Source organism: Urocitellus parryii, chromosome 11 (genome assembly GCF_045843805.1).
Source record: "Urocitellus parryii isolate mUroPar1 chromosome 11, mUroPar1.hap1, whole genome shotgun sequence".
Lineage (NCBI taxonomy): Eukaryota > Metazoa > Chordata > Mammalia > Rodentia > Sciuridae > Urocitellus > Urocitellus parryii.
In genome coordinates, this window is record NC_135541.1 from 47475876 (window position 1) to 47503188 (window position 27313).

The window sequence follows — 27313 nt, forward strand, 5'->3', positions numbered from 1 at the left end:
GTGCCAAGGCCCAGTGGTCAGCACTGCTGGGAACACAATACCTGTTGGGAATTTAGCAACATCTCACTGCACCAAGTAAATCTTTGAGAATCTATAAAACAGAAATTGTAAGCCCTATAATTAGCAGTTGTGTGCGACAGATTCAGAAGAAATTTCAACTATGTGAAATGTCGTCTTTCAACCCGAATTGGCTGTTGGAATGAATGGGGCAGAACAGCGTTTCTAGGCTGGGATGAAGGATAGGGACAGCTTTACGTGGGGGCCTGAGGCAGATATCCTGATGAAGACATGCCCTGGAGCAGCCCTGTCTATGCACCTAAAGGGAGAAAGGAAGGCAAGCATCTTTGTTTAAGATGGTCTTTGTTTACTTTAGCTGATGACTTTTCCACTTCTTGGACAATTGATGGGATGTATTTACTTGGATTAGGCTATCTAATTAAGGAAGCTAGAATACTGCTACTCAGTCCTATAGAAGGCCTTTGAGAAGTCCTTTTAAGAAATATAAAAGCGTACCCAAACTTTCTAATTCTCTCAATGGAAAAATTATAAATGCTGCCACCTGTTGACAAAATTCGAGTGTGCATCTGGTTCACTTGGCCATTCATCCCTGCCCACAGGGGATCTGACTGTGTCCTGGGCACTGCCCCAGTGCTCCCCCTTCTCATAGGGGCTACAAGCCAACACGTCCAGAGCAATACATGCCCACAGCTGGAGTAGCAGCTGGATAATGACACTATGATCAACTGGTTTAAAAAGTGTGGGTTTCTCTGCATCTTTTCTGACTTTCTGCTTTTGGCAGCTGATTGATGTGACTATCGCTTGTGAACTACTTTGATGGTTTGTTGAGCTCAACTCAAAACACAATATACAATATAAAGGATGCAAAAGCCACCGTGCCATACAGAATCCATAATTTAGGACATTCTTTCATATTGTAGACCCTGAGGCTTTAAAGATAGAATCTAGGCTGAGTACTCTTGATGTTTTAAGAATCTCACAGACAGATCATTTCTGCCGCTCCATTTTTGGAGCCCTTACCCTTATGCCCAACCAAAGTGACGGAGCTCCACTTCCAGGACTGTGACACCCCAGACCTGTGACGGCACCCTAAACCTCACTGGGAGTTCCATCCTGTGACCAGTTCAGAGTCCAGGATACCCTACAGCTGCTCTGAAATGATGCTATTCAAATTCTGTCACTTCTAACTGCCTTTTGACTCTGATGCCTGGTCATGAACAAAAAGGTGAGCCATCCCTCAGTGATTGATTTCCGTCCTCACTGTGCCCTGTGGAATCCTCTCTTCTTACAGATTTCCCCACCCCATCTCCAGGGACCCATGCTCTCCAGTGCTCTACTCTGTACCATCTGCCTAAAGAAGACCTGGGTCTCCCCTCCCTAGGGGAGAAAGCTTCTTTCTTTTTTTATCTACTAAGAAGGCTCATTCTGCTACATTAAGATATCCTGTTGCCTGATGGTGGTGGTGGTATTGTTTTGTCTCCCCGGTGCCTCTTTTTGTCCTTGTATAAAAGCTCAAATTTATCTCTATCCACCCTGTCTCTTTTGTTATCAGCCCTGCTATTTTGTATTTGTCTTTTTTTTTAACCTTTAATCCCACTTTGCCTTCATTTCCTCCTAATATTGGCTCCCTGCCCCATGTGCCTTCTCCCTCCCCAAACCCAAGCCACCATTCTGCAATTGGCACTTACTAATGCACTTATTTCTAAGAACGACTTTTTTTTTTCATTTTCCCTTTATTTATTTATTTATTTATTTGCTACAATTTTTTTTATTGGTGCATTATAGTTGTACATACGAATGGGATTTGTTGTTACATTATTTGTACATGCACACAATGCACAATATATAGTATATTTTGGCCAATATCACTCCCCAGTGCTTCCTCCCTCCCTTCCAACCTCCCACCCTTCGGTCTCCTTCCGCCACTGATCTCCCTTTGATTTTCATGAGATCCCTCCACCTTTCCTTTTTCCTTTCTAGCTTCCACACATAAGAGAAAACATCTGACCCCCAACCTTGTAAGTTTGGTTTATTTCACTTAATATAATGGTCTCTAGTTCCATCCATTTTCATGCAAATGACATCTTTCTTTTGTCTTTATGGTTGAATAAAACTCTGTGTGTGTATATACCACATTTTCTTTATCCATTCATCATTGATAGAAACCAGCTGGTTTCCATACTTTGGCTACTGTGAATTGTGCTGCTATAAACATGGGTATGCATGTATCACTATAGTGTGATGATTTTAATTCTTCAGGATAAGTATGGAGGAGTCGAATAGCTGGGTCATATGTTGATTCCATACCTAGTCTTTTTGGGAACCTGCATACTGATTTCCATAGTGGTTGTACTAATCTACAGTCCCACCAACTGTGTGAAAGTATTCCTTTTCCTTCACATCCTCTCCAGCATTTGTTATTATTTGTATTCTTTATGACTGACATTTTGACTGGTATGAAACAAATTTTGGTGTAGTTTTGATTTGAATTTTCCTAATTGCTTATGTTGAACATTTTTTCATACATTTGTTGGACATTGGTGTTTCTTCTTTTGAGAAGTGTCTGTTTAATTCATCTGCATATTTACTAATTGAGTTATTTGATTTTTTTTTTTTTGGTGTAAAGTATTTTGAGTTCTTCATATATCCTAGATATTAATCCTCTGCTCACAATGAGGTGTCATCATCCTCACTGTGGGCTGGTCAACCTTTCACAGGATGCAGTCAATCCCCAGCATTTCCATTGCTTATGGTCTTTGTTGACCACCACCTCCACCCATTCCTCCTCCATTGACCTTATTTAGAGATAAGATCTTTAAAGAGGTAATTAAGTCAAAATGAGATCATTAGGTTGGGTCCCATTCCAATAGGACTGGTGCTCTTATGAGAAAATCTGGACACAGATACATACATACAGAGGGAAGAGGACCATGCAAAGACACAGGAAATGACAGCCTCTCTGCAAGTCAAGGAGAGAGGACTCAGAAGAAACTAACTCTGCCCACACTTTGTGCTCAGACTTCTAGCTTCCAGATTGTAGCAGACCAAAATTTCTGCTATCCAAGCCTTCCTTTCTGTGGCGTACTTTATTGTGGTAGCTCTAGCAAACTGAAACACCCTTGTTTTACGTCTGAGGACACAAAGGATCAGAGAGAGGATGAAACTTGCTGAATTCTCTGTTAGGACTAGGAAACAGTCACAGGCACGCTAATCTTTGACTTCTGGTCCACTGTTCTCACTACCAAGGCCCCTCCCCTGCCATGCTGCTTTCTTTTGAGGTAATGCATTCACAAGTACTTGTGTTTCTTCTGACAGGAATGGCCTGAACAGAACTAAGCTAGCTGAGCATTAGCAAATCTGGAGACTTCCCCTCTGTTTGGGACCTTCCTTTCCAGTTCCCATCTTCCCACCATCTGTTCTTATTTGTACCTGCTTAGAAATAGAGTCAAACCTACCAGAAAAGAGCTTGATAACAATCACTAACATCATACTCTTGCTGAGAAATTTGGTGGTTCTTAAATCAGTCCAGGGTAGCTATTAAAATTGCCTAAACAAATTTTTTTTAAAAATACCTAAGTTTTTATCTCAGTTTGAGATGTTCCACTCTAGGAAGGCCTGGGACAGAATTTGAACATTCACAATAATTTTTTTCCTTTAAATCTTCTTGGTGATTTTGATATCCCATCAGATAGAACCCTTGAAGATCTGATATGTCTTGTTTTATCTACTCCCAGGTTTTTGTATTTCCCATTATCCAGTAGCAGATCTGAATGTCATTGCTCAATAGGTAGGCACTACTCAACATGTTTTTGAATTCTAGGTCAGTTGAGTTCTACTTATTTTGTACCTCATTGTGTTTTCCTCCTCCAGAGGGCCCCAGAGGTCAGAGACAGTTGGGAGCTGAGCAGGACAGCGACTCATCACACAAGAGTTTTTATTTGTCGAAGGGATTCATGCTGTATTTTTAGTTCCCCTGTTCTTTCCTGGTGCCTCATTTTCAGCTCTCGGACTTTCTAAAGGATAAAAAACACTGTTTTCTAGTCAGAGTAGTAGCTGGTTTGAGCAGAACATAGAGCTGGGACTAAGGTTGAGAAGGGTCGTCTTTAAAATTCTTTGTATATACTTAACAGCAAAAAGTTGAGTTTGTCTTATATGATTAATACATGACTGATTATCTAGGTATAAATTATGTACACATTCAGTATCACCAAATGTGTTATATTTCCTATCAAATATACCCCTCAAAATAGAATGAATGAATAAAATATTACAATAGAATTTGCAATACGTGAAGTAATTCTGGATACCTTTAATTTAGGAAATGTGTTTCCTTGATTGGGCTGGGGTTTGGGAAGGGTGTAGAGACGATCTTGTTTGTTTTTGACGGACATCTTTCAAGCTCCAGTTGTTGTCTTGATGTTTTAGCGGTAAGTGGGTTATCTGGAGAAAGAGAAGACCTGGCCATCATTGAAAGCATGACCTGGTGTGGATGGCTCATAGGCAGTGAGGAAGGCTCTGAGGGGCAGTGGAAAGAGTTTGCAGCAGTGGCAGATGCCCAAAACGGGCATGGGACAGCCTTTGTGTGGCGTCTTGTCACATGCAGCCCTATAAACAAACACTCTGAAATCAGCTTGGATTCACACCACATTTTAAGTTGTCATCTTTTTTTTGGGGAGGGGTTGGTCATCTTTTTGGGGGGAGGGGGTGGCTACCAGGGATTGAACTCAGGGTTCAAGCCACTGAGTCACACCCCCTGTCCTATTCTTGTGTGGTGAGAGTTGCTGTCCTGCTCAGCTCCCAAGTTTTTATTTAGAGACAGGGTCTCACTGAGTTGCTTAGCACCTCTCTGTTGCTGAGACTGGCTTTGAACTTGCAGTTCTCCTGTCTCGGCCTCCCAAGCCCATTCTCCTGTCTCGGCCTCTCAAACCACTGGGATTACAGGAGTGCACCACCATGCCTGGTTTAATTGTCATCTTGATAACTTTCCAATGATGGAAAGATCCATGGAAATGGTATCCTCATTTGAAATGATTTAGCATTACTCAATATAAAAAGAGAATAAAATTATGGCATTTGTAGGTAAATTGATGGAATTTGAGAGAATCCTGCTAAGCAAAGTAAACCAATCCTCTCCAAACCAAAGGCCAATTGTTCTCTTTGATATATGGATGCTGATCCATAATGGAGGAATGGCATGGTATAACAGTGGTCCCTTCACCTTCTGAATGTAGCCCTCATTGCTCTAAGGCTTTTTTTTAAAGTTGTAGATGGACACATACCTTTATTTTGTTTATTTTTTTAATGTGGTGCTGATTATCAAATCCAGTGCCTCACATGTTAGGTAGCATGCGAGCGAGCGCTTTACCACTGAGCCACAACCCCAGCCACTAAGGCTTATTTTTTTTAAAGTTTTTTTTTCTCTTTCTTCTCCCCTGTCCCCCTCCCTAACAAGATTAGGGAGATGGTGATATCTTTTTTTCCCCTAATTAATTGCCCTGAACACACCCATTACAGGAAGGAGATGCCTGCTGAGGATCTGGGAAATGAGTTCTCCCAAATTAACAAGGGAATTCTAATACCATCTGGGCACCCCAGGACCCCCTACCAGAGCATACCTGAAATGTAAATCCCTTGTCCTTCCTGATTGAGAGTCACAATCTTTGGGACAGGAGTCCTTGTGTTTCTCCTTTGCTAGCAAACCTTTTTTTCCCCCTCAAAACCATGACCTTATTATTAAATTGGCATTGATTGGCATTGGGGACAGAGAATGAGCTTTTGGTTACAATGGAGAGAATTGGCCCTAGGCAGGGGTGGGGAACAGGAAAGATGGTGGAATGAAATGGACATCATTACCCTAGGCACACATAGGATTGCACAAACAGAGCAACTCTACATTATGTACAACCAGAGAAATGAAAAATTGTGCTCCATTTGTGTGCAATGAATTAAAATGCATTCTGCTGTCATGTATAACTAATTAGAACAAATTTTTAAAAATGCAAATATATAATAATTCTATATAAAATTAAAAGTAATTTCCTCTTTGGATGTTGATTTTTTTTTTCTTTCTTTGAACTTGCAATGCTTCTGCCTCAGCCTCTAAATTGCTGGGATTACAGATATGCACCACTGAGCCTGGCTAGATGTCGGACCTCTTACTATATTTCCTTCCAGCTCTCTATCTATCTGGTTCTTTTACCTAACTAGGATATAAAGACTTTTAAGAAGTGACATTAGATACAGAAAGGTTTTTGCTAGAGCAGACAAACTGTAATAAAGATAACTACAGAACTGGGGCAAAGCACTTGCCTAGTATGCGTGAGGCACTGGGTTTGATCCTCAGCACCACATAAAAATTAACAAATAAAATAAAGGCACTTCAAAAAGTAAAAAACATCATTAAAAAAAGATAACTAATGAGCAGTCCTACCCCAGGCAAATCTGTAGTTACATTTGAAACAGCTCAATCCTAAGGAGGCAGCAGCAACAATGTAATTTGGGATCATGTGACACAACTCACCCAGAATTTGAAGAAGTCATGACTGTGAGCCCAGATTTTAGTTTTATTGCTTATTTACCAACATTTACAAAGTTAGGAAGAATAGCTTTTCTTTTTTGTGTACCTGGGATTGAACCCAGCGCCTCTCACATGCTAGGCAAGTGCTCTACCACTGATTTCCATTCTCAGTTCCAAATGGTTTAAAATACTATTTTTTTTTTCAGAATAACACCTTAAATTTTGTATTATTATTTTAAAACATTTCCCAGCTCTATCGAGGAATACATAACTAATAAAATGTAACTAATAGCCAAGGTGTACGATGGATTGTTTTCCTACACTTATACATTGTGAAGCTTAATAATTAACCTGGAGTAGGTATGATTTTCATGCTTGGTAAGAACATTTAAAATGACTCTCACTCTCAAGCTGGGTGCAGTGGCATGTCTGTTGTCACAGATACTCGTGAGGCTATGGCAGAAGAATCACTTGAGTCCCAGAATCTGAGGCCAGCCTGGCTAGCACAGTGAGAGTTTCATTTCTTAAGAGTAAATAAATAAGCCAGGCCTGTGGCACACCTGTAATCCAGCGACTCAGAGGCTGAGGCAGGAGAATCTCGAGTTCAAAACCAGCCTCAGTAAAGTGAGGTGCTAAACAACTCTGAGACCCTGTCTCTGATAAAATACAAAATTGGGCTGGCGGTGTGACTCAGTGGTCGAGTGCCCCTGAGTTCAATCACCAGTACCCCTCCCCCCCAAAAAAGAATAAATGAATAAAAAAATAAAAGGATTCAGAATATTTCAGGTACACAATAGGGAAGTGTTGACTACATCACCATGCTTTACATTAAAGTGTTTACCTTGGTTAAAGTGCAGATGCAGGTGAAGGTTAGTAAGGATCCTACTTTCACTGATTGATGCCTTAAAATATAAGTATATAATTATTTGTGATTAACTTAAGAATAATGTACAAGTAGGCTGTTAGAGCTGATAGGACACAACATAACTACTTGTCCTTTCTCTTCTTCAACAAAGAGAAAATGGAGTGCTATAACTTGCCTGAGGTCACACTGGTAGTTAAGAGCAATGCTGGGACTTGACCAAACTAGACCGAATTTCCTGAAAGTATCAAGTAAAATCACTGTTAATGATTTCTAGTTTAGTGCACTTTCTACTTTTGTCAGTCATGTGACTCCTTATATAGCCATGAGGTTATTAACTGGTGGGTATTCTTCTAATATTAAACTTATGGGGGTTGATATAATTTTTTTTTTGGTTGTGTTGGGGATTGAACCCAGGGCCTTGTGAATGAGGTACTACCATCCCCAGCCCTCTTTTTTGTTGTTGTTGTTGTTTTAAAGATATAAATTCTTGGTTGAAGCTCCTTTTTGGATTATTTGTAGATTTGATTGTTATGTCATTGAAAATGTTTCAAGGACCAACTGGGTCATGTCTTGCATTTGTTTTATTTTCAACATTTAGGTTTTCCAAGGACAATAGTACAGGCTGAAGCCCTTGACAAAATCTGTGACCTGGATCTAGTGATCAGTTTGAACATTCCATTTGAAACACTTAAAGATCGTCTCAGTCGACGTTGGATTCACCGTCCTAGTGGAAGAGTCTATAATTTGGACTTCAACCCACCTCATGTGCATGTAAGAATATACAAAGTGCTTTTACAATCTGGCAAGAAAAGGGCAAAATTTTCCAGTTAAAAAAGTGAATAGAGGACATGAATAGACTGTTAAAAAAAACACTACATGAGTCTGATATAGTGGTACCTGCCTGTAATCCCAGTGACTTGGGAGGCTGAGGCAGGAGGATTGCAAGTTTGAGACTAGGCTTGGCAGCTTAGTGAGGCCATGTCTCAAAATAAAAAACAACAAGGGCTGAGAATATACGTCAGTGGTAAAGCACCCCTGGGTAAATTCCTAATACCACAGAATGGTGGGTAGGGGGTACTCAAATTCAGTAGCAGAGAAGGGAAACTTAAGGAACAAATAGTGGATGTCACTTTAGATCCACTGGACTCAGCAAATTTTTAAAAATATAGCATCTATGCTGATGGGGATCAGGGAAAAACAACACTCTTTTTTCCCGTTTGATAAAATATTAATAGACTCTTTTTAAAAGTCTTTAAAACAGGTAAAATCATATACAGTGAAATTTATTTCAATATTTGTAATGACCAAAAAATCAAAGAATGTTCATCTATAGGGAACTGGTCCAATAAGTTGGAAAACATCTAAGAATATAAAGAATAATCAATAAAAATAATTAATTAGATCCCTAGAACTGCCCCCCCCCAAAAAAAGGACAAAAGAGTACTTAGTAGTACAATGCTTTTTGATAGGAAGAAATTTCCTGAAAGTATCATTGAACAAGAAAATCACACAGAATGGTCTCCTTTTTGCAAAGCAGTGTCCACATCTTTATGTGTATCTGTGTGTGTAGATATGCTGTCTGTGTTTGTAAGGCCAGGGAGTAAGTTATGAAGGAAATATCCTACATTGGCAAAGAGGCTTGGGTGGATAGGCTAAGGGAGTGGGGTCACAGCTGATGTGTGTGAGGGTAGGGGAGAAGCCTTTAAGGAATGGAAAGATTGCCCATAAAAATTCAGTATAATAATTATGTGGTATAAAAGTAGGCAGATGTAATGATACTGTAACACATTTGTTTAGAGTAATTCCTCCCCCCTACCCCTTTTTTGCACTGAGAGTTGAACCCAAGGACACTTTACCACTGAGCTACATCCCCACTTAGTCCTTTTTAATTTTTTACTTGGAGATTGCAATCCTCCTTTTGCAGGCCCCTGAGTCTATGGGATCACAGGTGTGTACCACCATACCTGGTATAAGGGTTTCTTTCTTTTTTTTCCTGCCCTGTACTGGGAATTGAACCAATGGCCATATGCATGCTAGACAAAGGATTACCACTGAGCTACACCCCCAGCCCCTGATATAAACCATTTCTAATTTATCTTTATGTTAAAAACTGACTTCTTGATACAGATTGAACTCATGCATTAATCCAGTCTAAACACTTAACTCCTGTTCTTGGTTGCTAGGTAGTATTTCTTGTCATTATCCAAAGTATTCTCCAAAGGTGGAAAAAGCAGCATTATGTCTCACTGGGTTAATTTTTGTGGAAAAGCCTTGACTTGAATATAAATGGAAATAGTAATTACTACAGAAAATCACTTCCAGGGTTAATGATGCCGCCCCCACTTCTGGCTGGTAATGTGTCTGTAATATCCCAACTGAAATCTGTTCGTTTAGGTTAAGCAATAAACTCCTTTTGAAGTTTTCTTCAAAAAGTGTAAATAGTTCTGTAATACCTTCCTTAGAGCCCCTTTTTATTTATTCACTCATTCATTCATTTTAGAGACACTGTCTAGTTATGTAGCCAAGGCTATTCCCAGTCTCCCAAGTAACCTGGACTGCAGGCATGTGCTGCCTTGCCAGGCTAGATCCTTTTTTTGTTTTAACTCTAACAAGCTACAATTAGGAAAATAAACAGTGGGAAGAAAAAAAAGGAGTTCTGACATAGATAGGAAGTCCCCTGAAGCCCACCACAACACCTGACATCTTAACTTTGTCCAGATCTATTAGTGCAGATTCTATAAAAAATGAGAAGCTTTATTACTGAGTTACTTTCCCAGACTATTATAGTGGTATTCCCAAAAATAACAAAGTGCTAACCTAGCCAACTCTACCAACCCTCTTCCCAGGAAGGAGGGATGCTGTTGCCCTAGAAGAGAGAAATCTAGGTGATGCACAGACTGGTCCCATCCCTAGCTCTCCTGTCATGTCAGTTAACTACCATGGAATACACGTGTGATGATTATGTGGTTCACCAATAAATCACACATGTATGTCATGTCCCCGAGACCCTGAGCTGTAATGGAATTGTAGTGTGTTTCAAATTTATGGCCAGTTTCTGATTATTCATTTCAGTTGCCTGAGCCTTTTGGTTCTGCTCCAGCTGCCTTTGACAGATTTATTTCCTGTGACTTTCCCCTGATGAATGGTAGCTACGGATATGAGAGGCAACATTCCAGTGTGTCCATTTTGTTCCGTGTAAATATGTGTGCCTCCTAGGGAGATTAAAAGATACGAAAAATCAGTGTTTGTTTAAATTACAATTTTTCAGTTCTAAGAATGTTGTCCCTGATTTGGGTTATGATTATTTTAATATATTTTTAGATATGTCATTATTTGATCTTGTAAAATAACCTGAGATAAATTTCAGAGAGGCTCCATAGTAATTTGAAAGCTGGCAGAGATGTCATCCTAGAGATTAGAATTTTTCCTAAATAATCAAATTGGTTATTTAAAACGTTTTATTTTCCAGATTAAGAACTCAAGCTTTAGGGACCGGGGATGCAGCTTAGTGGTAGAGCACTTACTTACTTAGCATGTGTGAGGCACTGGGTTCAATTCTCAGCACCACATAAAAATAAATAAAATAAAGGTCCATTGACAACTTAAAAAAAAAAAAAACCACTCAGGCTTTAGAAAATGAGGCAGTTTTAGGAATATTTAAATATTTAAAAGGCCAGAGTGACATTGTCCAAAGGTTTTTTTGTTGGGGAGGTTGCTTGGAATTTAAATTGAATTGGAAGTCTCATTTATCAACAATAGTGGGCCATATTTGGAAGGATATGACAATTAAAAAAGTTTCAATGCCAACTCTCAGAAAATAATGTCAACACACTGTGCAACCACTAGCTCTTACCCAACTCCCTTCACAGTGCCCACTGTCTCCCAGCTGTACTTATTGTCTTGTAGAGTCATAGGTGAGTACATGGGTTTGCACAGCAAAGTTCTGACCTGTGGATTGGTCCAATGGTTCATGTTCTCTGGTGGTTTCAGGGAATTGATGACATCACTGGTGAGCCACTCGTTCAGCAGGAGGATGATAAGCCTGAAGCGGTTGCTGCCAAGCTAAGACGGTATAAAGATGCAGCCAAACCAGTCATCGAACTATACAAGTGAGTGTGCTTTATTTTCATGGCAAAGGATCAACTAAAAAGTATTTGGAGACTACTGGGAAGGACATTGGCCTGAGGCAGGGAAATGTTTCCTGAGCTGGATAAAGGTCCTTTGTCTCCCTTGAAAGTGGATGAAATGCTGGAATTGTACCTGGGAGTCCAGGAGTCTAGGACTTTTTTTTTTTAAATCTTGGAACTGTTTATAAAGTAAGAATCCCTCCACATAAGTATGTGATCTGGACAGTAGATTAAGCATAGATGTGTTTGTAAGGTATTTAACAAGGAAAAGTCAAAACCACGAATTTGGGATTGCAAATTCAAATGGCTACCAGGGCCAGACAGCTTTTATGTATGAGTCTTAAGGATGAGGATGTAGCTCACTGATAGATTGCTTGCCTTGTGTGGGTGAGGGCCTCAGTTCTACCCTGAGCACTAGGGAGATGTGCTAAACCATGTAGTTGAACTGTACAGCACCTAGGATGATCATCATCACCACGGGGACACACAGGCACAGTGTGGCATTTTTGAGGAGAAAGAGAAATATGACTCTGTGTGGAAGAAAAACATCTCAGCTTTAATCTTTCAACAAATTTAAAAAATTTTAAGCGACATGAAAGACAAACAGATATGCTGGCCATTGGGGAGATAGCAGTTTACAGCTTCTGCTATAATCAATTTCTCACCTTGTAGACCCCCCAGTTCCCCATTTAGCAAACCTTTAGATTTGATATTCTAATCATTTTAAGATTCATACTGTGGTCCACGTCTGATTTTTATAAGTATCACGGATTTTAGAATATCAAAGATTGTCAGTGATCTGCTTTTGAAAAGTCTATTTGAGGCAAATTTGGGATTGTGCCTGTCACATTATCCTTTTTTTAAGGGCAAAACACAAGGTGGCATCATGCATGCAGGCCAGAATTGCAAAAGCCAGTGGCCTTGTTTAGCTGTGCCCAAGAGAGGCCTCCCAAATTTGAAGCTGGGAAGTTTTGGCAGTGTGACGTGTGTCAAAGACCACAAAATCATGCTTTTTTTTTTTTTTGTATCCCAGACTTTATCTGTGCTAATGCTGTGTTAAAAGGAAACCAAAAATGCCTTTGTGTCTGTTGGACTTTGTCTTTCAGGAGTCGAGGAGTGCTCCACCAATTTTCTGGGACGGAGACAAACAAAATCTGGCCTTATGTTTACACACTGTTCTCCAACAAGATCACACCTATTCAGTCCAAAGAAGCCTACTGAGGCTGTCCCATGGAAGAACCAAGAAGATGTGGTCGTTCATTCAATCGTGTGTGTAGCATTGATGCCATGTCCAAATTAGAAGTCAGCTGAGATAGCATACAGCATCTTTTCTGTGTAAATGGTGAACTGATAGGAAAACTAGTAAATATAAAGGGCTTATGAGGAGGCCCTCCTCTGTCTTTCAAAAGAAGGCAATTCTGGACATGTCAAGCCCTTCACAAGCAAGCCCGTGCAGGCTGGATTTCAGGTGTCTAACCTACACTCTAGTTGGGTTTGGACAGCCAAGTTGTTGCTTTAATAGCCTCTTTTTGCATGTGATGACGGTGGTCTCTGGTTCTCCCCACCCTTCCAAGGCTGTATTGAAACACAGAACCAGTAAACACGAGAATGCAGAGGACGCTAGTCTTGGCTTTGCCACAGTTCTCTGCTTTGTCCCCCCTCGTAATAGTGGAATTGAATCTTATTGCTCTCAGTGGTTGCTTATCTTGAGTGACTGTGTTCACAATTCATTTTTTTTTTTTCCTGCTAAGAGTAATGCCTTTCATCCATGCTCCATGGTGTCTCTCCTTTGCAGACATCCTGGAATGAAAGGATTTGTTTTCTTACATTTGTTTTCTCTCATCTTAGGATATTAAATAGAGGCTATTAAATAATACAGATAGTTGCTGCATTTATCCCTCTCAGATTTGTTTTTTTATGAACTGAGAGCTAGGGGTTACATTGAATCTCTTCATGCATCATGAACTGAGCCATGCAGAGGGTCTTATTTAAAGGCTGGTCTGATTCTCACGGGCTTGTTCTGCTCATTTTATTGTGAAAAAAAAATTAGAACCTCCCCCGATGAATCTTTTGGAATCCTCAAAAATTAATCTATAGAAATGTTGGAAGATCATATTTTTGTGTATAGAGGAAATAAGACCATATGGAATTACTGGATTAATAGAATAGTTAAGCTTTTTATTCAAGACAACAAAATGAATTTTGAATATGCTGCTAAATATTGATGGTGACAGTGTTTTTTCTTCTGTGAGTGATCCAAGCCAATTTATAAATAGTCTTTAAAGGGAACAGAGCCTTGTGGGGTTGAGGAAAATATTGCACTAGCTGTATCTAGATTAAGTTTGACAGCTTTACAACCCCCCCCCCATCCCCCTATTCCAAAGATGCAGTCTATGGGGTGGCCATATAGCCTAGAAATAGAGATCTTAATATTTTGCTATTCTTTGTATCAATAAGTCCTTTGTTAAAAGATTTTCCTGGTTTCCAGACTTGGTGGTCACCTTGTATAATTCTTTCTCTTTTTTTGGAAAGAACAATGAAGTTTATTCCTGCTGCCTTAAAAATATGTATCCCTCCTTCATGCATCATGCCTGTCCCCAGGGAGTATCCTTTACTATTCCTGGGAATGACTTCTGGCTAAACCTTCATACTGGTGAGGAGAAAAAAGAAGCCAATTCCAGCACTTTACTGGTGTTGAAACACATCATTTACTTTCTAAAGGTATCCCGTGAATCCCCAGTCAGCTTACTATCTATGTGCTAATAAACCCATCTTCCTTACATTACTGCCCATATCCTTCTGGTTTATTTCCCTTTGTCCCTTCATATGAATATTTCTTGGCTATCTTAGTAGAAATACAGATCAGTGTCCTCATCCTCTTGATCACAGAAAAAAACAAGATTGTTTACTTTCTCTCCAATGCAATTGCCTCGTTCAGGTCTGTGAAATGTTGAGTGCATTATTATGTTGACTCTGAGCACTTTATAAGAGTTGCATTTGGGGTTGATGATGGGGAAGGGGTGAAAATCAGACATGTAGATAAAGCTCAGGTTTCCTGGGGAACCAGGTATAGAGAAAACACGTCCAACATGGAGAAAACGGCACAATTTAAACTGTTTCCATGGAGATGGTTTCTACAAACTAGAAAAAGGAAAAGTAGAGTTCAAGTTGTTATGGATAATTCAGAAGAGGAAAGTGTGCGTTTTTGAAGTACGGTGATCTCCAAACTCCTTTTTTCACTTCCTCCCTAATGTCATTGCCTTTAGAATTTTAGGGTGAGGTAGTGGAAATGGCGAGATCCCTGATTGTGTACTCTGCTCCTCCATCCTTCTCTCTTTCCTCCTTCCCAGCTAAATATGCAGTTGTAGCTGTTATCCAGTCTCTCAGTATGCCTCCACAGTGCTTGCTGTTGGAGAGCTTGCCCAGTACCTGCGGGTCCTTTTGCTAGATAAGATTTATAAGACATTAACACATTTTCCACAGACTTGGAAAAGACAAAGCTTGTTTTGTGTTCAGTGGCCTTTTAAACAAAAACAACAAAATCATTTCTGGTTTTCTTCAATAAATGCACTAGTTTTCTTATGATTTTATAAAATCAAAGTTGTATTGAAACTATTTGACAACAGTAAAATTAAAGGGACATCTTTTCTTGGTTTTCCTTCCAATGCCATACCTGCAGTTCCTTCACATTGGAGCTGAGATTAGTTTGGGTGGTCTTTCAGATTCTGACCTGACCCCACATTCTGTGGTTCTACCCAGCTCTAAGTTCAATTTGCTTTCCATCATCCTAATGGACTTCCCACTTACTGGGAAATTAAACTGCTGTTGTGTTTATTTTCCAACACAAAGGCAAACTTATTGTAGGTACCATTTATTGAAGTTCTGCTGAGTGAAATGTGCATTTTATAGGACGTTTACAAACATCTCATGAATCTTTCTAGCATTCTTTGAGCTAGATCTGATCCCTCTTTTATAAACAAAGAACGTAAGCATCAGGGAATTGAAGCATCTTGCCCAGGTTCCCCTGCCAATGAACAGTGTAGCCGGGACTCAAACCCAGGTTTTCCTGACTTCAAAGTCTGACATTTTCCCTGGATGTTAGCTACCTATGTCTTGCCTGCAAGCAACCCAGATTCTTGAGCCTGCTTTGTTCTGCTTGTGGCCTTATATCAGAAGCTGTAGAATTCATTACAGTAACTGCATGCCGGAGGAGTGTCTGAGCCCTTGGGCCTCCCCTCTGAATTCTGTTCTACAAATAAAAGGTGGCTAAAGCAGGCTGATGGGTAGAGGAGGCAGCCTCATGGTCCTCATCCTGGCTTTTGGTGTCCAATGTGTTGTGACCTTAAGGAGCCTTTACCCCCTGAGATCTCCCTGGCCACGGTTCCTACACACAGGCCTGAGCTTCTTGGGCTCTCCAGACATGCTCTTCTTAATCCAAACAAATCCTTCCTTCGTTCCTGCCCTCAAACAAGGCCTTGATGGTACATAATCACTCTGAAAGTGCTTTAAGGAAAAAACAGTGATCCAGCATCCAACACAGGGCAACTTTTGACTTTTTTGTACCATCATCCCTGTGTTGCTCCGAATGCAAATTCACGCCTTTGCCTGCCATCCACTTCTCATGCAGTGACTGTGGCAATAACCAGAGGAGATTTACATCCTGTCCTGTCCTCCTTTACTCGAGATCACTCCCTTGGCCACTCTCAGCACTGTAGCTCAAATGAGCTCCCGTGTCATGCAAGGCCTACCCCTGTGTTTGGTAGGGAGAGGAAAAGGTAAAAATAGCAGTGGGAGAGGGTGACTTCTTAGAGGTGCTATGTAGTATTCAGACAGTGTAATTTCAGGTAGAAAAGATGCCTGCACAAACCCATACATAGGGTTTTTTTTTTTTTTTTGTAAAATTTAGTTCACCAGAACCAGAGTTCAATATTTGACTTTAGTTATTTGTCTAAGGAGTTTAAGCCCCTGGAGACTTTTGCTAATCATAAAGACTTGTGTATTTCCAAGTGTGTTGGGGTATAGGCGCTCTTTAGCAGTTCCTCCGTGCTAAGTGCATTACATGCAATATCTAAGGAAATCCTCAACAGTTACCCAATGTGACAGATGTTATCTTGATTATTTTGTCTTGTCCTTGAAGAGCGAGACATGTGCTTCCCTGTACTTACAGGGATTTATTGGGAAATTCCGAAGGGTCTTTTCTGTACATCTCCCTAATTTAAGTTCCCCATTCTCTCGAGTAGGTAAACCCATGCATATGCCCTCGCCTAGAAACTTTGTTCTTTTCTGGTGCTCTCGTGCTGAGACAGGAAAATTGTACTCAGTGGGTCATGGCGGTAGTTGCACACTGAATATGCAGAGGGCATATGTCTGTACTCTGCTGGGTTATAGGATCTCAGGAGGCATTCATATCCACCAGATGAATTTCATTTGTTTACCTTTCATTTAACTTTTCTTGCTGCAGGTATATGCCAGAGAAGCAATTCATAAGGTCAAGTCCTGTTCATAGTTAGGAGTTGCTTTCTTTTTTCCCTCCAGTTTTAGTAACTCCTGGTCTATTTGTTGTCTCCAGAGAAGAACCCAATAATGGACACATTCTTTCCATATGAGAATGTGGTCTGGTCATAAGTTGTCATTCTTTTCCATATATAACAGACCCAGCCTGGTTTCCAGATGTAGCGTGAGAGTTGGGAAACCATGAGGCTGTATTTTAATTATGAAAGAAAATCTGCTTTCTGTATTTGAGACATACTAAAAGTAAATGGCTCATAAATGCCATACCTTATCTTTCTTGTACCAAATTGCACAATTCTTGCCAGAATAAATGCCATTATCGGTATGCTTCAGGATATTCCTCAATTTGATCGGTGTGTGTATGTGTGTGGTGTGTGGGAGAGAGATAGGAGAAAACACTTCCAAAAAAGGAGAAAACACTTCCAAAAAGGCATACGAACTCCTTCCTCTGGTAACAATTAGGCTCTTCAAGGAAGTTCAGTGTCATTCTTTAAATGAAAGGTTTCCTGTTTAAAACTTTTCAAAGGAGCAGCCCACCTTGAAGATTCTCCCTGGGGAACAAACTATTTTGTATTTAACTTAGAAAAGAGTAGAGGAATGAAAAATGAACTCTGTCTTTATTTATGCTCCAAGGAATATTAGGGCTCAGAGGACTTTTCTAGTTTTATGAGAATTTGTACTACTGATTTTTATATATTCCTGTTTTTGAGATGAACAGATCTCTGGGGAGACTGTTGAGTTATAATGGCGTTTCACTGTGATCCCTCTCAAGCTCAAGCCTGTTTTTAACCTGGCGACGACGACAACCTGTCTCTTCCGTTTACCGTCCTGTGAAATGTCAGCTCGGAGTTTCCCAGAAGTCGTGTGTTTACGATGAGAGTGCTTCTCCTTGGTGTGACAGCTGTTCCCCCTGGACGTTGGTGTATGTGCTCAGTTCAGAGCAGCTAACCCTGTGTTCTGTTCCGTATATGCTCTCCTAACTGTTGATTGTACTATTGATTTTTGTTGTTGTTGTTATCTTGCTTGAAGATTGATTCATACTTTTTAATTTGATAGAAATAAAGTTTTTTTTTCTGCTTATAACTGGTCAGTTCCTTTAATATTCGTACAGCTGTTCACACTTGACAATATTGGTTTTCACAAATGGCTTTCTTTATGCCACTCTGCAACCACTTCATATTATCAACAGTAATCTTCAATTTGCTGATGAGGAAGTTAAGGAACACAGTTGGTGGCAAGCAAGGTCCTGAACCAAGAGCTATAATCCCCAGTCCCATTTGTTTTTCTTACTACACCATATATAAGTTCCTTGTTCATCCAGCACTTTATTCATTACAAATTTTAGTGTCTATCTTCAGTTTTATTCTTGAAGCAATTGGATGATGTGAGCAGATTCTAACCCTTTAACAGATTAGGAGACTGGGTCAGATTATGCCTTTCAGGTCAGAGCCTCTGGGGCTACTCAGCAGAAGGGATATCGGAGCAGGTTTTTGTTCAATGGGGGAGCTGGAGTCACAGAAGAATAGCAAAGATCTGCTGAAGGAGCCTAAGTTAGGGAGGAAAGGAGGGAGAAATCCACTGACCTTTCTCCACCCTGGCACATCTTCCCATTAGCTGAACCCAGCCAGAAGCCAGCTGACAGCGGAGTCTGAGAAACAAGTTCTAGACTTCCACACCCCTGAAAAGGGGAGCTAGATATGATGGCAGCGTGGCTGTTGTATTAAAATGCCCATATTCATTCCCTCCTATTTGGGGAGGATTTTACACTCCTGCACTGTTGGCTTCATGCTTGGACATGTAATTTGCTTTGGCCATTGAAATATGCACTGAAATTGTGTCACTTCTAAGCAGAAAACTTATTTTGTAATTTAAACTTTAAGCTTGCAAATTCTTTTGGGGGTGGGGGAGGGGGATACGAGGGATTGAACCCAACAGCACTTAACTACTGAGCCACATCCCCAGCCTGTTTATTTTATTTATTTTTTTATTTTGAGATAGGGTCTCCCTCAGTTGCTTAGGGCCTCACTAAGTTGCTGAAGCTGGTGTTGAACTTGTAATTCTCCTGCATCAGTCTCCCAAGCTGCTGCACCTGGCAAGCCGGCAAATTCTCATAGACCCATTTGTGACTTCCAGATTCAATAGAGAAGCAGGAAGTAGCAAATAGGATTTTGGTGACTAGATGCAGGGTTAGGATATGTAGGGTTTATAGATGGGAAGATTTTCCAACTCTGACAAAAACAAAGGAATGCAGAGCTATTTTAGAGTTCTCTGTAATTTATCAGCGCTACCTATTTAAATCACTTGAGTTTCCCCCAACCCTGTGTTTAAATGGCAGTAGTAATTCCCATATTAACATCAGTCACTGAATAGTCACATCCAATGATGAAGTGAAAACCATACCCATACACATATATGCATATATAATGAAAGATAATAGTTACAATTATTGACGGTTTACTCAAGCCAGACAATAGGCCAATCATTGTGTAGGGGCTATCTATGATGAACCCAAGACTACCAATAAGTGGTAGAATGAAGACTTAACTCCTGCTCACTCATGATTGGTCTGCTGTTCTTCCTCATTCTGACTCATTACTCAGGATCTAAAGGGATTATAATTGAAGCAACTTTGACATTTGGTAGTCCTTGGTCAGGACTGTAAGGAGTGGGGTGGGGAGCCTTGCCACTTGGAGGTAAGTAGGAATTGAGCAGTCTTGTGGCTAGCTGTTCTCCTAGCCATTATCCTGGGGCCAGTCCTTTTAACAAGCCTGAGAAGCATCCCATGGAAATATTCAGTCTCTTATTCCATCAGGAGTTAATACCCTGCATTTCTCCATTAAGAGTCATGTACCCTGAGAGAGGATATGATTTCCTTAACAAAAGGAAATCAGGGATACAGAAAGGAATAGTCCATATCCAGATTAGTGAGGACAGACTCACCACTATCTTAACAGGGATGGCCCACATGCACTGACCACTGTCATGTATATCACCATCCTGCCACACTGACCATCTCAGAACATACTGACCACCTTGGACTCATTAGTTATATGCATCTACTACAATATGGAGGCTTATCAGTTCAACAGGGTCAGAGAGAGGGAGGTTGGCTGAAGTTGCCTAGAGACTGAAAGAACCATCATCTTCTATATTTGATCTGTCTAACAAACTCTGTTTTTCCATGATGCCAATAAAAAAGACCAATTATCTAGTATTCTTGTGAAAGTTTTATATAAAAGTTTATAATGTTGGTATTTATAAATTCAGAGTAGATAATGAGCATTCTGAAGACAATGATGGATGCTTTAATTTGAATCTTTCTATGCATCTCCTAAAACCCAAGCAGATCAACAAAGAGCAAATCAAATTAAAATTAACTCATATCTACCACAGTACCAGGAAATAAAATACTGCAAACTCCCATTTCATTTGAGTGGGGAAGAAAATACCTGAAACCAGTACGACTAGCTGTGGAACCCATGTAGAAGTGGAGAGTAAGACAGGAATTATTTGGGAAAAAGAGAATATAGTAGGTCCCAGAGAGTAATACCCTAAATGGAGTAATACTAAGAACAGTATTTCTGCCATGGTGACTTAGAGTCACTTGCTACTGTGGAAGCAAAGGAGTTTAAAATATCTGTTTAAATAGTTTTTTTTTTTTTTAAATTTAATTCATTTTATTTTTTTAAATACATGACACTGGAATACATTACAATTCTTATTGATATATAGAGCACAATTTTTCATATCTTTGTATATAAAAGTATGTTCATGCCAATTCATGTCTTTATACATGTACTTTTTTTGCATTACAATTTGTATTATACATATATACCACAATTTTTCATACCTCTGTTTTTATATAAGTAGGTTGACACCCAATTCGTGTCTTCATACATGTACTTTGGATAATGAGGTCCATTACATTCCACCATCCTTGCTAATCCCCTGCCTCCTCTCTTTCCCTCCCACCCCTCTTCCCTATCTAGAATTCATCTATTTTAAATAGTTTTTTATTGTTGATGTTTTTTCTTTTTTTCTTTTTTTTTTTTAAAGAGAGAGTGAGAAAGGGGAGAGAGAGAGAGAATTTTTAATATTTATTTTTTAGTTCTCGGCGGACACAACATCTTTGTTGGTATGTGGTGCTGAGGATCGAACCCGGGCCGCACGCATGTCAGGCGAGCACGCTACCGCTTGAGCCACATCCCCAGCCCTTTTCTTTTTCTTTCTTTTTGTTGTTGTTGTTGTTTTTGGTACTGGAGATGAACTCAGGGGTTCTTTACCACGAAGCCACATTGCCAGTCCTTTTGAGACAGGTTCTTGCCGAGTTTCTTAGGGCCTCATTAAATTGCTGAGGCTGGGCTTGAACTTCCTCCTGCCTCAGCCTCCTGAGTCACTGGGATTACATGTATGAATTACCACACCTGACTAATAGGTAAGTCTTGAGAGGTCACTGCTTTGGGGAGAGAACAAGGTAACTTGAAAGGAATAGTAATCTCTTGAAGATTTGGTGATTAAGAGGGAAGAAGAATTTAGTATAAATTAAGAGTCCTATAGAAATAAAAGTTTCATGAAAACTGACATAAATTAAACTCTCCTTCATTCCACTCCCTCCACTGCCTAGAAGAAGATGCTATTTGTTAAGAAATGCATTTCAGTAGGTCAAATGAAGAGGGTGCTCTTGACCTAAGGAATTTTGTGAGCTACTTGATCCTTGTTCCAACCCCATCTGTAGAAATACTTGGTTCTGGATAATTCAACTCTTGAAAATGAACACAATAGGCCTAAATCCACAAAAAATTACTTTAAAATGGAGAAAAATTGAGAATCAAAATTCTTCAGCTGATAAAAAACACTCAAAATGTGAAATGAGAGTTCACTGAGCACAGGAGAAAGTGAAGGAAGACAATGATCCTGAAAATTCAATTGTAAGATAAACAGTGCAGATTCAATAGAATGTGCAAAGGAGACATGGAAAATGGAATGAAATTATCCCAGAGAGTTAAGATAAAATTAAGAAAAAGTGAAAATCTCAGAAAATAATAACTACAGAAGTCAACTATTATGATCTAACAAAGTTATGATAAAATTCCCTAAATAAGAAAAGCAAAATATAGGGATGCATGCCTATAATCTCATCTGCTCAGAAGCTGAGGCAGGAGGATGGTAAGTTCAAGGGCAGTCTGGACAACTTAGCTAGGCTGTGCTCAAAGTAAAAAGAAAAGGACGAGTTCATGGGTAGAGTACTTGCCTAGCATGCACAAGGCCTTGGGTTCTATCTTCAATATTGCAAAATAAATAAAGACTAAAATTCAAATCTATAATTCAGTACAGCTTACAAAGATATATTCAAAAATCCTGAACCTAAATATTGAAAGAGTATATTATGGAACTCTGAAAATTAACCTAGAATGATCAACTATAAGATACTCTTGTATGTGCAGGAAAATTCCTTGGCCCTCTGGGCAAAGGGACCAAGTGATTGAATATACAAATCAAAACATCAATGGAGCAATACTTTCAAGAACAGGCAGTGTGGGCAAAGGATTTTATATCCAGCTAAGTTGGTCCTCAATTTTCAAAGCTATAATAAGTAATCTTAAAATGCAAGATTTGAGGTGTGTTCCTTTTTGTGGGGAGAGTTACTGGAAATTTAATCCACACTGTACCACTGAGTTCTGTCTGCAGTCTTTTTTCTTTTTAATTTTTTTAAATTTTGAGACACTTTCACTAAGTTGCCCTGGCTGGCCTGAAACTTGTGATCTTTCTACCTCAGCCTCCTAGTAGCTGGGATGACAGATATGTGCCATCAGGTCTAGTGAGGTATCTTTTAATTAATAGTCCTTACTTAGGAATCTGTCAATACTGATGACCAATCTTATCCAAATAACAGAACAATGGAGAAAACACAGCAAGGAACTGAGGTGAGTATGTACTTTGTTTAATTGAAGAGACTAAAATGCAGGTAATAATAAGAATTGTTAGAACAGTATACAAATGTTGTATTCCAAAAGTAAAAATAACACAATTAAAACATTGGAGAAGAGAGAGAGACAAAGGAGAGCAGAATAAGCTACTTACATAGGAAATAAATAGAAATTGAGGGATGTTATTCAGAGCTGAGAAGCCAATTGGAAACCTAAGTGAAAACAAACATATAGGGGCATTGTATATAGAATCAATAAAAAATATATAACTTCTTTAATATCAAAATCAATTAAAAAGTGATACATAAATGTACCAAATGCAATGTACAATAAATATAAAATAAAACAGTGTATCAGAGTTAAGACCAAGCACCTCAGCTCTGTCAATTAATGTGAATGGGCTTGGATCACCTATTAAAAGAAAACTTTTTCAGATTGTCTTTCAAAACAAGATCCATATCTACAGTCACATCTACAAATAATTCTGAAAGATAGGCAAAGTATACAAAGAAAATGTAAACAGTAAGAAAACAAGGGTTGTCAACCTGATATGAAAATATATTTCAGGTCCCCAAAGTGCTGACATAAAGCAGCATGCTTTGCACAATCCAAAATGAGAATATAACAAATATAAATATCTGTACACTAGCACAAACATCTGTCCAGTGTCAAACTTAAAACTGTAGGCATCTTTCTATGAATTCATGCCTTCATTTTATCTAGATACAGAAATTATCATGTTTTTAAGAGATTAATAAAGACTCAAATGGTCAATATTTTTTAGACTTAGACATCTTTTTCCCAACTTAATATTTAGAATTCTTTTCATCTACAGAACATTTGAAAGAGTACGACACCTAGGGCTTTTCAACCAGGATACTGCTCTTTTTTTCCCCCTGCATTTTCTTTCTCTCTTCATCCTTCTCTTTTATGAGCAAAACTTTTCAACCAAAGTTACAAACACCAAGCTGGGCGCCATGGCCCTTACCTGTAATCCCAGCAGCTTGGGAAGCTGAGACAAGAGGATTGCGAGTTCAAAGCCAGCTTTGGCAACTGTGAGGCTCTAAGCAACTAAGTGAGACCCTGACTCTAATAAAATACAAAATTGGGCTGGGGGATGTGGTTCAGTGATTGAGTGACCCTGAGTTCAACCCCTGGTACTCACCCTCCCCCAAAAGTTACAAACACGGTGACACTTTCTATAGGGTGTCTAAGTCTCTGCTCAACATTATAATTTTAACCAAGAAAATCCAGAGTTCAAGGAATTCTGCAGTCCCAGAAAAAATTAAGATTGCACTTCTAAATATTTTATATGCATTTCTTATTAATTCTCTATATAATAACAATGCCATTTTCCCAGTCAAGAAAAATGAGCATAAAATAATTACATATTATCATCCAACCAGGTCATATTTACATTTTCCTAATTGTCTCAAAATATATTCTGACTACTCCTACATGTGTACATGTAAAAACACATCTGCCCTAGAAGTTGTTTTGCCTTTTATAATTAAAAAACAAATGATCTGTCAGGTGATATGTTGAGAAGTTACGAATATCCTATTCCCCCAATAGCCTTCATTCAAAGATTTTGGTGTCTGCTAATGATAACTTGCCTGAATGATTAAGTGGAGAGTTGTGAAATGGTCTTTTTTCCAACTATACAATTTCTTCTACATTGATTAGATATCCTTCTATAAAGAAGAGCTTCCCTTCCTCCAATTGCAGGGCTGGGAACTGGTGTCACTATGGAATAATTGATTTTTATTTTTTAGTGTGTCATAATCCATTTATATCACTATTCTTTTTTTCTTAGATATAATTCATGTATCCTAAAATTCCACTTGTTAAAGTGCACCATTCAGTGGTCTTTAGTATGTTCACAGGAGGATGCAATCATCACTACTAATTAATTTTAGAACATTTTCATGACCCCAAAAAGAAACTCTGTACCTATTTATTTGTTACTCTCAACTCTTCTTTCCTGTCCCCATCCAATGGCAACCATGAATCTTTTTTCGGTCTATGGCTTTTCCTGTTGTGGATATTTCATATACATGTCATAAGTGACCTTTTGTTTTTTGTTTTTGTTTTTGTTTTTTAATATCACTATTTTATTTATTTATTTTTATGTGGTGCTGAGAATCAAACCCAGGGCCTTGCACATGCCAGGTGAGTGCTCTACCGCTGAGCCACAATCACAGCCCCTGATAAGTGACCTTTTGTGACTGGCTCTTTTTAACTTTATACAATATTTTCCAGGTTCATTTGTGTTGTAGCATGAATCAGTATTTTTTTATGTTAATGGTTGAATAGCATTTTATTGTATGGTCCTACCACATTTTGACCATCCAATCATTAATTAATAGACATTTGAGTTGTTTCCACTTATTGATTCGGTTAATTAGTGTACAGTTTTTGTGTGGTCATATGTTATAGTTTCTCTCAGGAATATCTCTAACAGTAGAAATGCTGGGTCCACATGATAACCCTGTATTTAACTTTTTGGGGAACTACCAAACTGTTTTTTTCAAAGCACCTATGCCATTTTACAATCTCACTGGCAAGGAAAGAGGGGTTCAATACTTGCCAACACTTGTTATTGTCCATCTTTTTTATTATAGCCATGCTAGCAGATATGAAGTGGTGTCTCATAATGTTGATGTGCGTTGCCCTAATGATACTGGACATCTTTTCATGTGTCATTATTGACCATTTATATCTCTTTTTTGAGCAAATGTCTATTTCAACTCTATGTCCCTTCTTAAATTGGATTGTCTTTTAATTGTTGAAGAGTTCTTATAGGCGCTTAGGCAAGACTGTTTTGACTCCTCCAGGTCCCTTCCATTTCCACATGAATTTTAGGATCCACTTGTAAATTTCTGCAAAATAAACAGCTAAGATTTTGATAGAAATGATATTAAACATATAGGCCGATTTGGGGTGTGTGAACATTTTAACAATATTAAGCCTTCCAATCCATGACATGTGATATTTTCCCATTTACTTACTTAGTTTTGTCTTTTACGGCTTTTCAATGATATTTTGAAATTTTCAGTGTGAAAGTCGAAATGCTTTTTAAAAATGCATTTCTAAGTATTTTATTCTTTTCATGCTATTATAAATGGAATCACTTTCTTTTCTTAAAAAGAAATTTTAAGGGGCTGGAGATGTGGCTCAGCGGTAGCGCGCTCCCCTGGCATGCGTGCGGCCCGGGTTCGATCCTCAGCACCACATACCAACAAAGATGTTGTGTCCGCCGAGAACTAAAAAATAAATATTAAAAAAATTCTCTCTCTCTCTCCTCTCTCTCTCTCTTTAAAAAAAAAAAGAAATTTTAAGTTGTAGATGGACCCATGTCTTTATTTTATTTATTTTTATGTGGTACTGAGGATTGAACCCAGTGCCTCACATGTGCTAGGTAAGTGCTCTACCACTGAGCCACAGCCCCAGCCCTGAAAATGGAATTGCTTTTTAAATTTCATTTTAGAGTATTCATTAATAGTGTATGGACACACAATTGGTCTTTGTGTATCGCTCTTGTGCCCTGACACCTTGCAAAGTTCCTTATTAGCTTCACTCATTACTCTTTCTCATGTTCAAATTGTCCCAAATTTAGCAAATGGGATTTTCTTTGAGTTTTTTGTTTTATTTTCTTTTTGTTATGGCCCCATCACCGTTCTTTGATTTTTGGCATGATATCTCACAGAGTTATGGCATACTTTTGTTTCCAAGACTTGGAGTTAGCCATTTCTCCAAAGAGCCTTGGGCTCTTTTAGTAAGGAATGGTATTTAAATATCTGTAAATATTAAATATTGGCATCATCTGTGTTCATTACTAATGTGGTAACATTATATATATATATTTAAATTTATTCTTAAGTTTTAGGTGGATACAACATCTTTATTTTACATTTATGTGGTGCTCAGGATCTAACACAGTGCCTTGTGCATGCTAGGCAAGCACTCTCCCACTGAGCCACAACCCCAGGCCCCTAAAATTTTTTTTAATTTTAATTTTTTATTGTGGTACTGAGGATTGAACCCAGGGCCTTGTGCATGCTAAGCAATTGCTCTGCCACTGTACTTCATTGCTAGTGCTTTTTATTTTTATTTTGAGACAGTGTTTAGCTAAATTTCCCAGGCTGGACTTAAAATTGCCATCTTCCTGCTTTGGCCTTCCTAGAAGTTAGGGTTACAGGCAACACCACCACATCCCCCTATGCTTTTAAAATTTTAAGTTCAGATTGCTATTTCTAATTCAAACTTAAATATCACAGCATTTCCCCTGCCCTCTTTTACTTTATCTTACACTTAAAATCTTGTTTCCCGTTAACATTAATATATT

At 38.9% G+C, this 27313-nt stretch overlaps 1 protein-coding gene across 4 annotated transcripts in view; it reads left to right on the forward strand.

The window, feature by feature from the left end:
* Ak4 (adenylate kinase 4) overlaps window positions 1-18086 on the forward strand; it is a 62686-nt gene extending 44600 nt beyond the window's left edge. For all 4 annotated transcript variants that reach the window (XM_026411018.2, XM_026411016.2, XM_026411020.2 and 1 more), the window contains 3 exons: window positions 7999-8171; window positions 11391-11509; window positions 12634-18086. In XM_026411018.2, the coding sequence (XP_026266803.2) occupies window positions 7999-8171; window positions 11391-11509; window positions 12634-12748 (407 nt within the window). In that variant the 3' untranslated portion in view covers window positions 12749-18086. The remainder of the gene's footprint in view (window positions 1-7998; window positions 8172-11390; window positions 11510-12633) is intronic.
* The last annotated feature ends 9227 nt before the right edge of the window (window positions 18087-27313 follow it).